The 17786-nt window shown below is 41.5% G+C and overlaps 1 protein-coding gene across 3 annotated transcripts; it reads left to right on the top strand.

Annotated features, from left to right (window-relative positions):
* Positions 1-17: 17 nt before the first annotated feature.
* SASS6 (SAS-6 centriolar assembly protein) lies at positions 18-16801 on the top strand. Of its 3 annotated transcripts, XR_014008344.1 has the most exons (18): positions 18-151; positions 2167-2227; positions 3371-3450; positions 3854-3958; positions 5717-5888; positions 7013-7090; positions 8210-8329; positions 8411-8602; positions 8826-9020; positions 9576-9665; positions 9753-9932; positions 10463-10544; positions 11373-11494; positions 12166-12291; positions 12792-12889; positions 14772-14866; positions 14973-16484; positions 16519-16801. XR_014008344.1 is itself a non-coding variant. In XM_081194996.1 (17 exons), the coding sequence occupies exons 1-17, from the start codon at positions 81-83 to the stop codon at positions 15059-15061; spliced, it is 1953 nt and encodes a 650-aa protein (XP_081051122.1). In that variant the 5' UTR covers positions 18-80; the 3' UTR covers positions 15062-16801. The 3 variants fall into 3 exon arrangements, 2 of the variants coding, with proteins under 2 accessions (XP_081051122.1, XP_081051121.1); XM_081194996.1 differs by having other exon boundaries at positions 12795-12889; positions 14973-16801; XM_081194995.1 differs by having other exon boundaries at positions 14973-16801.
* The last annotated feature ends 985 nt before the right edge of the window (positions 16802-17786 follow it).

The raw sequence follows: 17786 nt of genomic DNA, 5'->3' as shown, positions 1-17786 counted from the left end.
CCCCTCCGCTCGTCCCCGAGAGGCCTCCTTCCCTCTTTTCTCCGCCCCGCGGGAGGCCGGCGCCAAACTCAAAGCGCAAGATGGCGGCGGCCGAGAGCCTGTTCAGTCAGTTGGTGCCGGTGCAGGCCAAGTGCCAGGGCTGCGAGGAGAGGTGAGCGGCGAGGCGAGGCTTCCCCGCAAAGGGAGACGTGTCCCGTGTCTCCCCTCACAATGGCCTACGGGGGCGGGGGCTTTCTTCTCCCCACTCCCTCCGTTGCTTGAAGGGCCGCCCTATGTCCGTCGCAGCAGGCGGGCGGTTGGCTCGTCCCCTGGCGGGACCCGGGGAGACGGAGGGGCCTCTGAGCTGTTGGGGTGTCTGGGGGGGGAAACCGGCTGCTTGCCCCCCGCTTCTCCAGCGCAAGACCCTCGGGCCCTTTTGAAACAGGAAAGCTGCGGGTTTCTCTAGTTTGAGGGGGTTTATCAAGTTTTTTGGGGGCTTTTTGCGAGACTGGTCGTAACGCGAACTCTGGCGGGCTGGGAAGACGCGTGTCACGCTCTTCAAACGACCCCCTTTCGAGGTTGCAGGTAAATGTCGTGCGTTGGGGGTGTTAAAGCGCTGCGAGGCTCGGGAGCAACGGACTCGGGAACCTGCGTGTGTTTGTGGTCCAACTGCGTTCAATGGGGAGGAGGAGCCAGGCGCCGCACCTGAGCCTTAGGGGTCTTTTGCCCGAGTTCATCCCCTTCCCAGCATGTTGGCGCCATCATTTTGTGTGTGTGTGTTGTGCTAAACAAGCTATAGCTTAGGGCCCCACTCTCTTGGGGGTCCCCCAAAATTTAAAGGAAAAAAACCTGGGAGTACATTTCCAGAATACTGTATAAGATAATAAATAAATAAAACCTGCATATAGCAATAACAGTGTAGGTGCCTATGATGTAAGTAATGGGCCCCACCTGCTAGCCTGCTCCCTAAAATATCACTGGTTTGCTCATTTCTATATCAATTGCTTTGATGAAGTACATTTGTGCTGCAAATTGTCTATACAAATGGAACCTGTAACAATGCTGTAGTGTGGAGTGCTTGTGTTCAGGATTCTAGTCAGCCTTGTCATTTTCCAGGATACAGTGCATTGCTGTCAACTTTCAGATTTGAAAATAAGGGATCAGCAGCCTAGAAAATAAGGGATCGAAAATTATCTTTCCCGGGGACAGTCTACAGGATATCGAACAATCCTGGATAGCAGCGGGAAGCAGCAGGGAATGGCGCTGGAATAAGGGAATTTCCCGGGGGGGAAAGGGAAGGTTGACAACTATGATACAGTGGTACCTTGGTTCAAGAACAGCTTAGTTTATGAACAACTTGGATTAAGAACACTGCAGACCCGGAAGTAGGTGTTTTGGTTTGTGAACTTTGCCTTGGAAGCAGAACATGTTCCGCTTTCTGCTGAGTGTGTTCCATTTGTAAATTGAGTCCCCACAACTATGGGAAAGCACATCTTGGTTTAAGAACGCTTTGGATTAAGTTAGTAAACCAAGGTACCACTCCTCACCATCACTGCTGCCCCAACAGTTGCTCGGCATCTTGTGCTCACTGATCATGCACAATCTGCACTGGGCTGTTTTGAGTTGTTCCCACCACCGCATCCCCATTGGAAATGATAATGTAGCCTGCTGATAACTTGTACTGTTTTGGCTTCATAAGGATCCACACTCAATGAGTGGGCTTGTTGTTATTAACTAAACAATGGGTGGTATGAAACTAAGGTTCACTTAGAGTAAACCCATTGAAATTAACAAACATGACTGTAAGGTCCATTAATGTCAATGTGTCTACTGTAAGTAAAACTTGGTTGCATACCACTCCATATTAGTGGGTTGGTTTTAGGATTAGTGATGTGTGTATGAATGAATGGTTTAGATAGCAATTTTAAAGCAAGTGGCATGTATGGAGACATTACATTAAGAAAAGTATCTGTTACACAAGTTCACTTTTGTATTGTTGAGAAAACCTCCTAGCTGAATATAAATATAATCTAAATAATTCAATGATTAAGGCTTCATTGCTGTTTTGTAGCTTATTTTAGCACTTAATCTAATTTTCCCTGTGAAAATCTTGATCAGAGCTGAGGTACAAAGTATTTCATTTAGTAAAATGAAGAATAAAGATGGAGTCACATGTCTCTTTTGCAGGCGAATAAACGTTCGTGTGAATATTGAGCTGCAATCAACAACAAATCCCATTCATAGAAAGGTTTGTACTTTGTCATGTGTTGGTTTTGCACTCCTTTAGTTGCTTCTTCGTATGATCATGTTTACTAACACAAAGTAGGCTTATCGATAAAACAGCTAGCACCAAACAAATTTGATTCCATGAACAGTAGCCTTGTAAGAAGTAATAGATTTCTGGGGATTAGTAGTCCCCCCCCCCCAAAACACACACTGTGTTTCCTGAGACATTTCCTAAGTATAAACAATGCCCTAAAGGCTGGGGCATGGACAATGGACAGGGATGATGTAGTCCAACAATATATGGAGGTCCACAAGTCCCCATCCTTCTTGTAGGCACTGCTGTACAGTTTCTTGTGGAACATTATGAATAAGCATTGTTTTGGGGGTTAATATTTCTATGTTATTGTGCTGTGGTATCATCTGTTGTATAGATGCATTCAACAGTTACAAGATGCATGGGTAACACTAAGGCATGGTTTGTTTGAATGTCCAAGCCTAGCAGAGTACCCGTGGATTGTTTTCTACTTTGTTTCTACTTTGAGCTGTTTTGCATGTAATGCTAAGCTGAACAATGGTTTAGGATGAACAAGCAGACTGCTGGAGATTGGATTGTGCACACTTTGTTCCTCCTGCTGTCCTCTTCCTTCTGTCAGTTAAGCCATGGTTTTGCTTAGCATGTAATCTAAACTCAGCCTTGTTATTTGTCTTTCTCCAGACAAATTATGAGTGGTAACCCAGGTTTGTTACTAGGTTTGCAGCTCATCTTGTGACAGCCAAGAAAAAGGCCTTTTTGTTGTGGTACCCTGCCAGTGAAACAGTCTTCCTTGAGATAAGGCAAACACCTACTCTTGGTTAGCAGTGGTTGCTAAAAACATACTACTACTTCAGGTTTTTGCTAACCATTAATATCAGCATATTGATTTTTTCTTAACTTTTTTTGTTCCTGAATTTATTGTTTTTATTGTATTTTATTGTATGTTTGATTGTGAACCACCTTGAGATTTTTTTCTTAAAGGGGATATGGAAGTATTTAAATAAATTGAAAACAATCCATAGTTAAAACAATCTGTTACTTATAGTGCAGTGTGCAAACAAAGCCACTGAATGTGTGACTCCGAAAGAATTGTGAAGCTGTAATAAATTTCTCCAAACTATTGTCTTCTAGGATTTAGTTGTTCGTTTAACTGAGGATTCTGACCCCTTCTTTCTATACAATCTTGTTATTTCTGAGGAAGATTTTCAAAGGTAAGTTACCAAGTTCTGATTAGAAAATGCTTAAGATAAAAGTTTGAGTAGCTGCGTTTTAGCTAATGAATATTATGAACATTGTTCCTATGTACCTAATGACTTGCATATCTCAGAAGGAAAAAGGAGATTACAACTAAACATCAAGAATAACTTTCTGACACTAAGAGCTGTTTGACAGTGGAACAGACTCCCACAAGACCTGTTGGACTCTCCTTCCTTGGAGGTTTTTAAGCAGAGGTTGGATGGTCATCTGCCATGTATGATCTAATTAAGATTCCTGTATTGCTGGGTGTTGGACCAGATAACACTCAAGGTCCTTTCCAACTCTACAGTTCTATGATTTTAGTAACAAATAGTCAATAGGAATACATATTTATTATACTTTTTCTTTTTTATATAGTTTAAAACTCCAGCAGAGTCTTCTGGTAGATTTTTCTGCTTTTCCTCAGCGATTTATAGACCTCCTTCAACATTGTATCCAAGAACAAAATAAAGACATCCCAAGGTTAGTAACGCTTAAGCAGTACCGTATTTTTTGCCCTATAAGACGCACTTTTTCCCCTCCAAAAATGAAGGGGAAATGTGGGTGCGTCCTATGGGGCGAATGCAGACTTTCGCTGAAGCCAGGAGAGCGAGAGCGGTAGGTGCGCACCACCCCTCTCGCTCTCCAGGCTTCGCGGATCTCTCCTCAAGCAGCGGTAACGCTCCCGCTGCTTGGGGAGAGTTGCCGGCATCCCGAAGCCTGCGCGCGCTGATCTCAGCACGTCCAGGCTTCGCGGATCTCTCCCCAAGCAGCGGGAACGTTCCCGCTGCTTGGGGAGAGTTGCCGGCATCCCGAAGCCTGCGCGCGCTGATCTCAGCACGTCCAGGCTTCGCGGATCTCTCCCCAAGCAGTGGGAACGTTCCCGCTGCTTGGGGAGAGTTGCCGGCATCCCGAAGCCTGCCGCGCTGATCTCAGCGCGTCCAGGCTTCGCGGATCTCTCCTCAAGCAGCGGGAGCCACCGCTGGGCTCCCACGGCTTGCAGAGAGCTGCCTGTTTGGGGGCTGGGGTCGGGGGAAGCTCGGGCTGCCCCAGCCCCGCGCCTGGGGGGGAAATAATTTTTTCCCCTTTATTTCCCCCCCAAAAAACTAGGTGCGTCTTATGGGACGGTGCGTCCTATAGGGCGAAAAATACGGTAGTCTATGTTTTCTTTAAAACAAGTAATACAAACAACAAAAGTAGGATTCAAGGAGACTGATTGTGTCTAAATCACTTATTTATTTTATTAACACCATTTGAAATCTCACGTTCGGTAACAACAAAAATGGGCAATGCAAAACCTATGGGCAGAATTCAGCTAAGGGAAGCCTGCACACGTGGGCTTACCCACTCTCCTGTTCCCATGCCCTCTCCCAAATTGACATGGGGAGGCGGCAGGAGATCTGCTAGAACAGTGAGCTGGAGGAGGAGAGAGCTGACTGTCCCATTGTTCCGAGCACAATTCAAAGTGTTGGTGCTGACCTTTAAAGCCCTAAACGGCCTCGGGCCAGTATACCTGAAGGAGCGTCTCCACCTCCATCTCCATCGTTCTGCCCAGACACTGAGGTCCAGCGCCGAAGGCCTTCTGGTGGTTCTGTCACTGCGAGAAGCGAAGTTATAGGGAACCAGGCAGAGGGCCTTCTCAGTAGTGGCGCCTGTCTTGTGGAACGCCCTCCTATCTATTATTATTATTAGAAAAGGAGAAATGTTTGTGCTGCCAGAGCAATCTGCTTAGCTCTGTGTTTAATTATTCCATATAAATCTATCAGTTATATGTTGCTTTGACTTGACTCTACGAGTGCTAGTTGGGGTTGTTGACACCCTTTAAGTGGAGAACACATACCTCTTGCTGCAGTAGAGTTAGAGGCCAAGTACAAACTCTGCCCAGTCCATCTAATACTCTGTTATAGTGCAATGTGCCTCCCCCCCCCAGCTGCTTCCTTATTCCATTTCCTTTGCCTTTTCATGAGCTACTTCCAAAACATTGTTGCTGGCTTTTTAAATAAGGCTTGCAGACTGCTTAGGAAAAGGTTGTTGCACCTGCATTGATCCACACTTCTACCAGTGGGCAGAGGAAGTAGCCAGTATTTGTAATGATTGGTGGATTAACACACTGATGGGATGGTAGTGGAATTGGAAGAGTTATTTCCTTTGCACCAGCCTACCCTTCCATAAGGATATGTGTGTCGTGTGCTGAGAGACCCAGCTAACAAGTCCTTTTTAATGTGTTCTTATTCTTTTTAGGTTTTTGCTGCACCTGGTTTCATCAGGCCCTAATTTAGATCACACTCCTGCTTTTTTAAACGTGGTCGAGACAAACCCATTTAAACACCTCACACACTTATCACTGAAATTCCTACCCGGAAATGATGCAGAAATCAAGAAGTTTCTGGCAACCTGTTTGAAATGCGTTAAGGTAAAACTAAGATTTCAGTTCTATGTTTTGGGTTACATTTTCGGATCTTTTGGCATAGTGACTAGCTTGGGTCACTTTGTCTAAATGAGGAGGCAAAATATAAAGTTGTGGGGTGTGTCCTGCTGTGTGGTCTGGCATACTCTGCTTTTCTTTTCGTGACAGTGGTGTAACAAGGCCACCTTGACATAAGTTTTTTATATTTTACAATTGAAAGTTCACACATCACATTAAACCAATGTCGAAATACAGTGGTACCTCGCAAGACGAATGCATCGCAAGACAAAAAACTCGCTAGACGAAAGGGTTTTTTGTTTTTTGAGCTGCTTCGCAAGACGATTTTCCCTATGGGTTTGCTTCGCAAGACGGAAACGTCTTGCAAGTTTGTTTCCTTTTTCTTAACACCGTTAATACAGTTGCGACTTGACTTCGAGGAGCAACTCATAGAACACGGTGTGGTAGCCTTTTTTAAGGTTTTTAAAGACTTTGGTGATTTTGGAAGCTTTTCCAAAACTTTCCCGACACCGTGCTTCGCAAGACGAAAAAAATCGCAAGACAACAAAACTCGCGGAATGAATTAATTTCGTCTTGCGAGGCACCACTGTAAAGTACAGTTTAATGTGAAATTGCTGGTGCTCCTGCTGCACTGCCAGGAACAAGTTACGTTCTGGCTTATCGTCATCTGGGCTTGGGTTTTGGTTTGTTTCTCTCCAGCCAAACTATGAATTGAATCCAAGGTTTGTTCTTGGCTTACCACTCATGATTTGTTTGAGGGAAAGAAGCCTCAGGCCTGTGTTTGTTTCCTTGTAGCGCAGCGGAATAAAAGCAAAGCACTTGTGAGTTCAGCAGTGTGCACCAACATGCTGTTCATTCACATTAAACCATACTTCATTTTAACTATGGTTTAATGTGATATGCAAACGAGGCCAGTGTATCTTTCAGAATTAGGCCTATGGAAAGGCACCTAATAGTTAAGTAGCCCAGCTCCTGTAACAGGAGTGAGTTTGTATCTGATGTGCTGAATAGCAGTGCAGTCCTACGCATGAGAATGTTTAGGGTTGTAGGTTTAATGATTTCAAGAACTGGAAAGGGTTGCATTGACCGACAAAGCTGTCAACTGTACCTAGGAAGAAAAATTGCTGCTGGAACAGAAACTTAGAAAAACAGACGAGGACCTTACAAGACAGCTGAACTATGCCCAGCAGGTAAGAGCAGAATTCCACTGTGGGTCAAATGGTAGAAAATTAATGTTAAAAAAACCCACCCTGTGTTGGTTTGTATACAATGTTATCTGTGTGTGAGCAAAACTTCCACTGTAAGCACTGGGGCATCTAGTTGAGATTCCTGCTTTGGACTATATGACCCTCTGCAATTCTCTGATTCTTTACGCTCCCCCCTGCATGTCCTTAAAATGACAACCCCTCTGGAACAGATTTTTGGAGTACGTTGGGGGGCTGCAGAGAGGATAGGAACCCATTGCACAAATCAAAGTCTACTTGAGCAGTGTTCGACTCCTTCTATTATTTAATTACTGTATTGTGTTTACTTAATGACCTTTTTGTACCTGACCCTTTAGAGAGAGAAAGTCTGACAGATCCTTACCCCAAGGGGCACTCAAATCAAAGTCAGACATAGCAAAACAACAGAGGGAAGGGGGAATTAGAGGTGTGGGCAGGGCAGGGAAAGAACATGCAATTCAATTTGTTGCACTAAGGTGTCGGGGCTAAGAGAATGAGCCCAAAGGCTCCCCATGAAATTGTGTTTTGAGGGGTGGGATTAACAGAAAATGAAGATTATTCTCTCTATTTGATTGAATTCATTGTATAAATACTGTGTCTAAATTTAGGATCTGTGATATGCCTTCTTGCTGAGAATTCAGTACAGGAGGAGAGGAAATGATTTAAGAATAGCTGCATTAGATGGCTGAAGAGTTCTCTGGCTCCTTGAAGTGTAACAAACTTATTGCAGCTTGTGCTAAAATAGGCAAAAGCCTGTTTCATCAGATGCACGGGAGGTTAGGGTAGGCTCAGCTTTAAAAGCTCATACTACGCTTAAGTTTTAGTGGTTAAGGTGCTATAGGTTTCTGTAAAAACAGAAGAATTGTGTATGTCTATATAATGATGTAAAGTGCAAAGCAATTATGTTTTTTTCTGGGATAGCTGTGATGTGGGAAATGTTCTGTAGGCTAGTCTTTGCAGTGGGATATGTTTGTAGTAGGATAACCTGCCTGTAACCATTTTATAAAGCACTGGCACAGTATTGATTAAAACCCTTCAATTACATGCAAGTTGACCATCTTACTATTTTTATTTTCTCATATTTAGAGCTTGTCGGAAAAGAGCAGGGAATTGGACAAGTTGAGAAATGAATTGGCATCCAAAACAGCATCTCTAACCAACAAATATACCCAGGAACTGACAAATGAGAAGGAGAAAGCTCTGCAGGTGTGTAAAGAGAAGTCTATATACATCTAGCAGAATCCTTATGCCTTTAGTAGTTGCTCAAGTAATTGCTTTTCTTTGCAGGCACAAGCACAATATCAACAACAGAATGAGCAACAGAAAAGGGATCTGGAAAGCTTTCATCAGAAAACAGTGCAGCAGCTGCAGAATAGGCTGAAGGAATTGGAAAATGTCAACAAGGAGCTAATGGAAAGGAGATACAAAGGCGATTCAACAGTCAGAGAACTTAAAGCGAAATTGTCTGGCATAGAAGATGTAAGTAATATTCACCTATTAAGATCTACGTTGGGAGACAATTTGATAGTTTCCAGTCACTCATACAAATATACTAAATATTGCCAGTTATGTATTGAAAACAAGTTTTTTGTTTTGTTTTTATAGAATATGCTTAACTTCTGTCAAGCATGAAACAAAGCATGAATTTTTGCCAGCAACATTTTTGTTAAAATGCTTGTAAAATATTTCTTCAACCACATAGGAATGCCAGAGAGCAAACCAGGAAGTTCTGTCTCTACGTCGAGAGAATGCGACCCTAGATGCTGAATGCCATGAAAAGGAAAAACTAGTAAATCAGCTGCAGACTCGAGTTGCTGTTTTAGAACAGGAGGTCAAAAGCAAGGAGGATCTGGTTACTAGGGCAAAAGAAGTATCGGATGCAACACATGAGCAAAAGGTTCTTAATTTTACTTTCTAGAATGCAGCAGTACTTTAATTCATGGAGAACTGAATGCTGAAATGAAAGAACATGAGCTACAATCCATAGAGCTGCTTATAGGTGCACAGCAGGGGTTCCTCATGCCCCGTCTACTTCCTATTTGATACAACATAAGTGTTGTGCTCCTCAATATGCCTTTGAAATTCCTTTTAAGTTTTAAAAATAGTGTGCTGTGTGACATGGTACATTCCCATTAGAAAAACAAATCCAAAAGCTGCTGGGCACACAGAGATAGTTATGTAGTTCTCCGGATTATGGCTATATTTAGAAACTGTAGGCAATACTGCAATGTATTGACTTTTTAAAAAGTTATATATTTCACCACGCTGTAGTCACTATAGTAATATAAATAAGCATTTTTGGATGTGATAGGCTTTTCAGAAATTGCTAGCATTTTACATTACAGAATAGGAATTTCAGAACTAGTGTTCTTGTTACTTTATGCAACAGATCCATGTGAATATTTCTTGGCAAAACAAAACCTCCCTAATACAATATATGCTCTTTTAAAAGGTAAACCTGGAAAAAAATATAGAAAAGAAACAAATTCAAATAGGAAATCTGGAAACAACACTAAAGTCCCTATCATCTGAACTCCTTAAGGTTTGTTCAAAACACGTTATTGTCCTTCTTGATGATGATGATTTGACTTCGTTTTTCTTAATTTAAAATTCTGTGGTTGTTTATTAGGCCAATGAGATAATAAAGAAATTGCAAGGCGATGTAAAGACTCTAATGAGCAAACTGAAGCTGAAAAATACAGTAACAATTCAGCAAGAAAAACTCTTGGCTGAAAAAGAAGAAAAACTGCAGAAAGAACAAAAGGATCTACAGGAAGCAGAAAGTTCTCTCCGAGCAAAAGAGCAAGAGGTAACTTAAGGGTCAGGTTTCTATCCAGTAAGTGTGTTTTTTAAAAAAAGATGCTTAACTTTAAACTCATGCTATGTCAGTTCATGCTAGGTCTCTGCCTTGAATCATTTTGCATAATCCCTGTACATATGATTGGCAGACTAATTCTATGGTGTGGTGGAAATACCGTCAGTATGAGCTTTTCAATAGACTTAATACACTTTGCTTTTAAATTAAGTTTTGGTGCTGCCAGTTAAACTGCTATGGACTGATAGTGTTAAAACAAGAGATAGGCCAACTAAGGCCCGGGGGTCGGATCTGGCCCAATCACTTTCTAAATCAACCTGCGGACGGTCTGGGAATTAGCATGTTTTTACATGAGTAGAATGTGTCCTTTTATTTAAAATGCACCTCTGGGATATTTGTGGGGCATAGGAATTTGTTCACCCCCCCCCCAAATAAAAATAGTCTAGCCCCCCACAAGGTCTGAGGGACAGTGGACTGGCCCCCTGCTGAAAGAGTTTGCTGACCCCTGTGTTAAAACATTTCAGGTGTGCAAGTTGCAGGAACAATTGGAAGCTACAGTACAGAAGCTGGAGGAAAGCAAGCATCTTCTCAAAACCAATGAAAACGGTGTGTGTATATGAGATTCTTGCATTAGCCACTAATATCTAATCCTATCAACTTTTCAGAGCCTAACAACTGAAGCTGGTTTGAGACGTAATCTCACTTTTGTGGGTCTACAAATTCTATGTTCTTAGATATGTGGCAGTTGATCAGCTTTCTGTTAAGGAAGTGCAAGCATGTAAATATTACTGTGCAAAGACTAAGAATCCTGTTTGGCAGCTGAAACCTAAAGAAGAATTTCTGGGGCTGCCATATTTATTCCTCCCCTTTTGTTTCCTTCTCTCTTCTGCAACTTCATTATGTAATTTAAATTTTTAATAAATAATTCCTGAATGTAATTTCCCCACTTCCCATCTATCGTGTAAGGCTATCACAGAGTACTGACTAAGTTTCTCAGTCTCTAATTTAATATATGACAAAACTGGGGCTGCAGTCCTACACCCAAGCATGTTGAACTTGATGGACTGACTTCAGTGTAGACATTCATAAGATAGCACTGTGAATTATTTACCGTATTTTTCACCCCATAGGGCGCACCTAGGGTTTTTTTTTGGGGGGGGGATTAAAAAAAAAATATTTCCCCCCCAGGCGCGGGGCTGGCACAGGGGAAGCCCGAACTTCCCCCGACCCCAGCCCCCAGAACAGCCTGCTGTTTGCCCCATAAGACGCACACACATTTCCCCTTCATTTTTGGAGGGGAAAAAGTGTGTCCTATAGGGCGAAAAATACGGTATGTATGGCTGTCCAGCAGTATACTGTGCTATGGTTTAGATTTAAAACAGCAGATAAAAGTCCTAAAAAGTGAAATACTTGGTGTACATTTTTTCTTTGTAGTCATCACATGGCTAAACAAGCAGCTGAATGAAATTCAGATGACGAGGAAGCAAGAAGTGTCAGGAACATCTACTAGTCCTAGTGGTACCACTCCAAGAACTGGCATTTCACCTCACAGTATGGTAATAGTAATGTCCTTATGAATTTTTGTATGGTCCTTTTGGTCCTTTCCTTCTCCTATAGTGTTAATTTCTACACATACTGGGAGAGAAGGAAGTGCTTATACCCAATATCCACTACAGTGGTGCCTCGCAAGACAAAAAGAATCCGTTCCGCGAGTCTCTTCGTCTTGCAGTTTTTCCGTCTTGCGAAGCAAGCCCATTAGCGGATTAGCGCTATTAGCGGCTTAGCGGATCAGCTGATTAGCGGATCAGCTGATTAGCAGCTTAGCATCTTAGGATCAGCTGATAAGCGGCTTAGCGGCTTGGGGAAAAGGGGGGGGAACCCCGCAGGAACTCGCAAGACATTTTCGTCTTGCGAAGCAAGCCCATAGGAAATTCGTTTTGCGAAGCACCTCCAAAACGGAAAACCCTTTCGTCTAGCGGGTTTTCCGTCTTGCGAGGCATTCGTCTTGCGGGGCACCACTGTACTATTAAGATACAAATAGAGGGATTTGTTTTCAAATGGAAAGAATACAGTACAAATTATGAAGTACTATATAAATTATTAGTATAGTTTAATTTTGGATGTGTTTGCTTTTAAATACAAAAAAGGGGAAAGGTATGAAAGGAGCTTTGGAACTAATAGTGTGCTGTTGTTGCTCTGGCTTTATAATTTTAATTTTCTTTTGCAGGTTGATAGCAGAATTCCATTTTTGAACTCGGGACTAGGCTATCCCATCTCTCCTTTGCTGCCTTTTCAAAGTTTCCCAGATACAGTGGCTGTCAAAAGCATCAACCAGCAAACTTCAGGACAAAAGGCAGGCACCCAAATATATAATTTTATATTCTATTGCATCTTTCCACGTTAGCATTATAAGCTGCTGCACACCCAGAATACAGGCTTTAAGAATACGTGTAACAAGGACTGAGCTGCAAGTTCTCATATGGAGAAACTGCTACCTGTGGCAGCAGAACTAAAACAAATATTTTTTAATGAACAAAAAAATTACCCTGTCACTGTTTTGGCAAACCTCATCCCTCAGGAACAAGTCTTTCCCCTCTTAAGTTGTTGAAATCTCTTAGCCTCTCCTTTTTTGCAGGTATATAAAGTGAAATTAATTTTCACAACTGCCCTCCTTTATAATTTCAACAAAATACTGGGAGTGTGGAAGCCTAAGGTTTATCCCTTGGTGGCTTAAATTAAGTTTTAGTGTTGTGCGTATGAACCAGATTTTAGTAAGTCTTCTTGGCATTCTTTAATGTATAATTAAAGCCTAGAAATGGAAATGTGAGTGTGTGAAAAATTTTCTGTTTCCAGCAGGTTCAGTTCAATGTGCAACCTCAAGAGATTAACAGATGTTCGGATTCGCAGCCAGGAATTCCTCTGATGACAAATCACCCAACAAATAAAGAGAAGTGAGTGCTTGTGCTTTTAGTTGAGGAATGGTCCATCGGTGGCCCTGGCCTAATTATGTATGGGTGGAGGTTGCCAGAAGAGAGGAAAGGGGTGCCAAAATAGATGGCACAAAGTCCTTTGGCAAGAGTGATTGTCCCTCTGCTGGCAGTCTGCAGGATGTGGGGAGAGAAAAGGGTGGCAAGAAGGAAGGAAGCAGGTATCTACATCCTGAATGTGTCTCCCATCATATTATCCCTGAAGGAATGTGGCCTTTGACTGAAAAAGGATCCTCAGACATGTTTTAGATGACCGATTGTAAAAAAAATGAAAGTATTCTCCTGCCCACACCCCAAGAGTAACAGCAGCAGTATTATTTTTAATTTTGAGTGGGAGGAATGTGCACAAGCGACCCTTGAGATACATCTCTTGGGATTTTATACACAGGTATGCCTGATCTTTTTCATCAGATTCCTTTTCATGGAGAAGCTATTCGGTATGACTGAACCCATTTATGATAACTATCAAAATACCGTCCATAACAGAGTGACAGAGACTAGAGGGCAACATGGCGATGCATTGCTCTGTTTTCCTCTGGCCACACTGGGCATATCAAAAGTGGCAGGATCCAGAAAGTGAATGTGATGTTCAGAGAAGATGCAAAAGTATTTTGTGATGCTACTTGAATCTAAAGTATAGGTGAAGCTGCGTACATGCAGTCATTTTGATATGCATACTTTTTAATTATCAGCTGAATGAGATGAATCCCTTGCGGAATTCAATCTGACTTCCCTTAAACATGTATAGCTGCTTTATGCGGAATTAATACTGTGTTACGTGAATCATTGATCTACTTACTATGTCTGGCACTGGCTCTCCATCAGATGCCTTTCCTATCAGCTGCTACCTGATCCCTTTAAGTGGAAATACCCAGGAACTGAACCAGGGATTTTTTGCATGGAAAGCATATGCTCTAGCAGTGAGCAATATGACTCTTCCCAGCTGTAGCCCCTCCCTGACAATGGGCTTGATCTGAATAGAACCCAAAAGCTGCTGCCAGGCCTTGGACACTATTACATGAGCACTGTTCCACAGCATTTGATATTTACATACATTCATTCGAAATCAGATGGGTTTATGAAGCAATTCTATATCCTCCCACCACGCTGATGAAGAATTCTGTGAAACAGTAGTCAATATCCGGAAGCACTGTTCAGTGTTGGACATCATATTTGCTGAATACACAAAGCTTCACAGCTTACCTTTCATCGTACAAAGTCTGGTACCTCGCTTCATTTACAGATTTTCAGAGACTTTGAGACTAAAGATTTCATTTTGTACTTGTTATGATTTGAAGGAATTCTATAAAGATTGTTTATTGCGTATGTACATGGTTGTGTTGCCTAGACCTTGGACGCTGGCTGGGGAGACCCAGGTTCAAATCTCCACCCGGCCAAGTTTACTGGGTGACCTTGGGCTAGTCAGTCTCTCACAGCCTAATCTACCTCACTGGGCTGTTTTGTTATGGTAGATAAAACATAGAAGAGCCATGTACCTTATCTTTAGTTCCTTGGTGGAAAGGCAAGATACAAATACTACTTTGACTAAGGCAGTCCGAAACAGGCTACATGTCTGAGTGTTCCTGAAGAAATGTCTAACTTGTGGCCCTCAATATGTTGTTGGGGCTCCCATTAGCACCAGCCAGCAGGTTGGACTACAACTCTGACCGTCCCCAACACCATCTGGAGAGTTTGACTTCTTCTAAAGAAAGCAGCATTTTAGGAGACCATAAAATGTATTATTTGAAGATCTTATGAAACCCCAGCTTAGTGAATTTAGAAACATTCTTTGAGTGTGGCAAACTGAAATGGTTTCTTCTTATTAAGTATCTTCCTTCTGATTTAGTGGTGAAAACATGGGATTGGAAGCAAAATATTTGAAGAAAAGAGAAGACAGCATTCCTTTACGAAGGCTCAGCCAAAACACATCTCACAACACAGGTGGGCAAGCATGCATGTGTATTAAACTTAAAATGTGAGAAGTTGCTCTAAAACTTTTTGAAATCTTCTGAAGCTGTTCATTTAAGATTCTTTTCCCCATTACTAGGACACCTGAAGTCAGCTGCCTTGATAAAAACTCAAATACCAGCCAAATCTGCAGCACCTTCCAGACCCTCTGCTTACTTCCCTGGATAGTGGACAACGTATTTGCCATGGTAAAAAGTTTATCAGCAGTTGCAGTTCTTTTTATGATTATCTCCCCTGTAAAGTGTTAACATAAACTCATTTAGTAAGCAATGAAATACCTGAGAGATAACAAGAGCTAGTTTTTTGGTCTGCTTACATTGTAATGTGAATTACAGAAATTTCCTAACAAGACTTCCAACATTGTAAGGACCCAAATGAGTGATTGAGCAATTTTGTATCAGTTATTATCAAAGTGCACTGACGGGAAGAAAGGTTTGCAATTTCCCTCCCAGGCTGAATTCTCTGCGCTACATGTTTCTTGGATATGGACCTCAGAGGTAAAAACTCATCTTTGAAGCCTTGGAGCCTTTTCTTTATTTTAAAGCTTGTCAAAGTTATTATGCACTTCAGCTGTGACTCTTCAAGTCATCGCTACCAGCTCCTAGTTACATTTAAATTAAAATTTTACCAAGGATGAGCTCATCCATTCATTCTTTGCAACACTTTGGAGGCTTTCAGAAGTGCAAAAATGTCCTACTTACCATGTCAAACTAAATTACCTTAATATTGATTGTCTGTTGCTTATTTGACCAGATGGTGGCACTCTTTATAAACGTTTTGAACCTTTCCTAACTTTACAGGGAGAAAAGTAAATAAGCTCCTCCAGGTTTATTTTGCAATCTTGCAAATTTATTTTTCATTGCTCCTAAATATAAGTAATTTGGTAGTGTTCCACTAATTTCAGTGGGACATTGAGCAGTGCAAAAATCCACCAAGATTCCTAATAGTAAGCAAGTGTGTCTAGTTCTTACCAGGATTCAGGAGGCATTACTTGACGTTGTTGAATACCAAATGCAGCAGTCTAAATTAGATTTGCCAGGTGAGTTCAGCCTTACAGCAAACTCTTATTTTCATTTAATTTTGAAATATATCAACTTTTTATATCTTAATGGTCTGTAGTATAATATCAGAGTATCTTTAACATTCTAAGTGACTGTTCAACATTTGAATCACAACAAAGGATAATCTTGCTGCTTTTCAAATTATTTTAAACTTAGGATGTCAGTTTTTAAGTTGTAAAATGTTGCAGTCAATGTATAGTGGCATGATTTAAGAAGTCTTACATTACTGGTGCATACCTATAACAAACAACTTTTGTACAATTAATGAAAATCAGCAGTCCTTCAAAATGATTTTGAGGCCTTTACATTGCTACTGCAATCAGTAAGATATACAAGCACTATTCTGATTCTCCCAAAAGCTATGGAATTTCAGAATACTTGATGGTGGGTGATTAATGCCCAGTGCAAGACCTATTAATCTCAGTGGGTTGTGATTACACTTCTCTATTCTAAATAGAAGCGCAGTGTAAGATTTTTGCAAAGCAATTTTTTTTAATCAGTCTCACTGATTTATATTGGGAACTCTACATGTGTGATTTCAAAATTGAAGTGTCATTTCTTTAGCTGTTAGCAGTCATGATATTCAAGTCTCTTAAAGGTGGTTAGTATAGTAGGTTGTTACCCACTTATGAGTGGCTTGCTTTTTTAGCACATGGGCTTTTTGTATATTGTTACAGGTGTGTAAATACAAATTATTTGAACATGTATGGCAGAATCATTCCTTGCAGTGTAAAATTTGTACATTTGTCTTTTAATCAGAATGCATGTTCACATGTATCTAAATGCTCGTTTCAGTAAATTTTCAAATAAAATGAAACAAATATTGCTGGTGGAATTAATCTATAAATTTTGACTCTTAAGAGAAGATGCAAACATTTAATTTTGTCAACTGACAAAAGCTAAGGGTTGCATGGTATTAAGGCTACAATCCTACAAAGGCTTACATGGGTCTGACTTCTCAACAAATATGACACAGGATAGCGAAAGAGACTGTTGCAGAAAGTCAGCTTCTGCCCATATTACATCTGTTCCATGCTATAGAAGACGGGTCACCAACCTTTTTTGGACTAGCAGGCACATTTCCAACTTTGAGAGTGCTGGGGCTGCCATGGAGTGGGGACATGGCAAAACACAAAATGAGTGAAAGAGCTACTTCTAGCAAATTTGTTACCCTGAGAAGACAGCTATATCCTGTTGGTCCTGATTATAGGAGATCAATGCAACACTGATTTTTCACCTTCATGCATCGTGACCTGTTGCTAATGGCAACAGCATGCATTCCTCAATACCAGGAAAAATATACAAGGTAGCCATAACACACTCATTCTCACTTCATAGGTACCTGCACATTTTGCCCCATATCTTGCTTTCTAAATGAAAGCTCAGAGCGTGGGGTACATAGAAACAGGAGATAACGCCAGTCCAGTAGGCAAGATTTGCCTAGCCTTCACTTGAAGGACAGGGATTTTTAGATCTTACATCAGTGCATTTGATTTCTCCTTGTATTCCAGAACAGAAATTTTGCAGTTTTTCTGCCAGTAGAGAAAGCATGTCTTTTCTCAGATGTTCTAGGGCAAGGGAGCAGCACTGTCAATTTTTAAGCTTAAACGCTTTATTGAGTCAGATCGCTGCTCCATCACCGAGATGGCTGTACTGGAAACACCAGGGATTGCCAGGCTGATGAGCCTTTCCCCTAAGTCACCTCCTTAAGCCTTATCTACCTCCATAATTCTACCCATTCAACTGTTAAGTTTTTCCACAGGGAAATTACAAAATGAGGCTAAGAGTAACTGGCAAGATGCACCAGTCCTGCCTAGGACCAAACAACTACA

The sequence above is a fragment of the Podarcis bocagei genome, assembly GCF_964188305.1.
Source record: "Podarcis bocagei genome assembly, chromosome: 5".
NCBI classification, from domain to species: domain Eukaryota; kingdom Metazoa; phylum Chordata; class Lepidosauria; order Squamata; family Lacertidae; genus Podarcis; species Podarcis bocagei.
Note: the sequence above shows the minus strand (reverse complement) of the source record. Positions and strands in the feature narration are given on the sequence as shown.

Bases quoted from the DNA above. Each gene is read 5' to 3' on its own strand.
- SASS6 (XM_081194995.1), top strand. From the start codon at position 81: ATGGCGGCGGCCGAGAGCCTGTTCAGTCAGTTGGTGCCGGTGCAGGCC. The intron at 3,451-3,853 runs GTAAGTTACCAA...TTTTTTATATAG, and splicing joins TCTGAGGAAGATTTTCAAAG to TTTAAAACTCCAGCAGAGTC. The intron at 8,603-8,825 runs GTAAGTAATATT...TCAACCACATAG, and splicing joins AATTGTCTGGCATAGAAGAT to GAATGCCAGAGAGCAAACCA.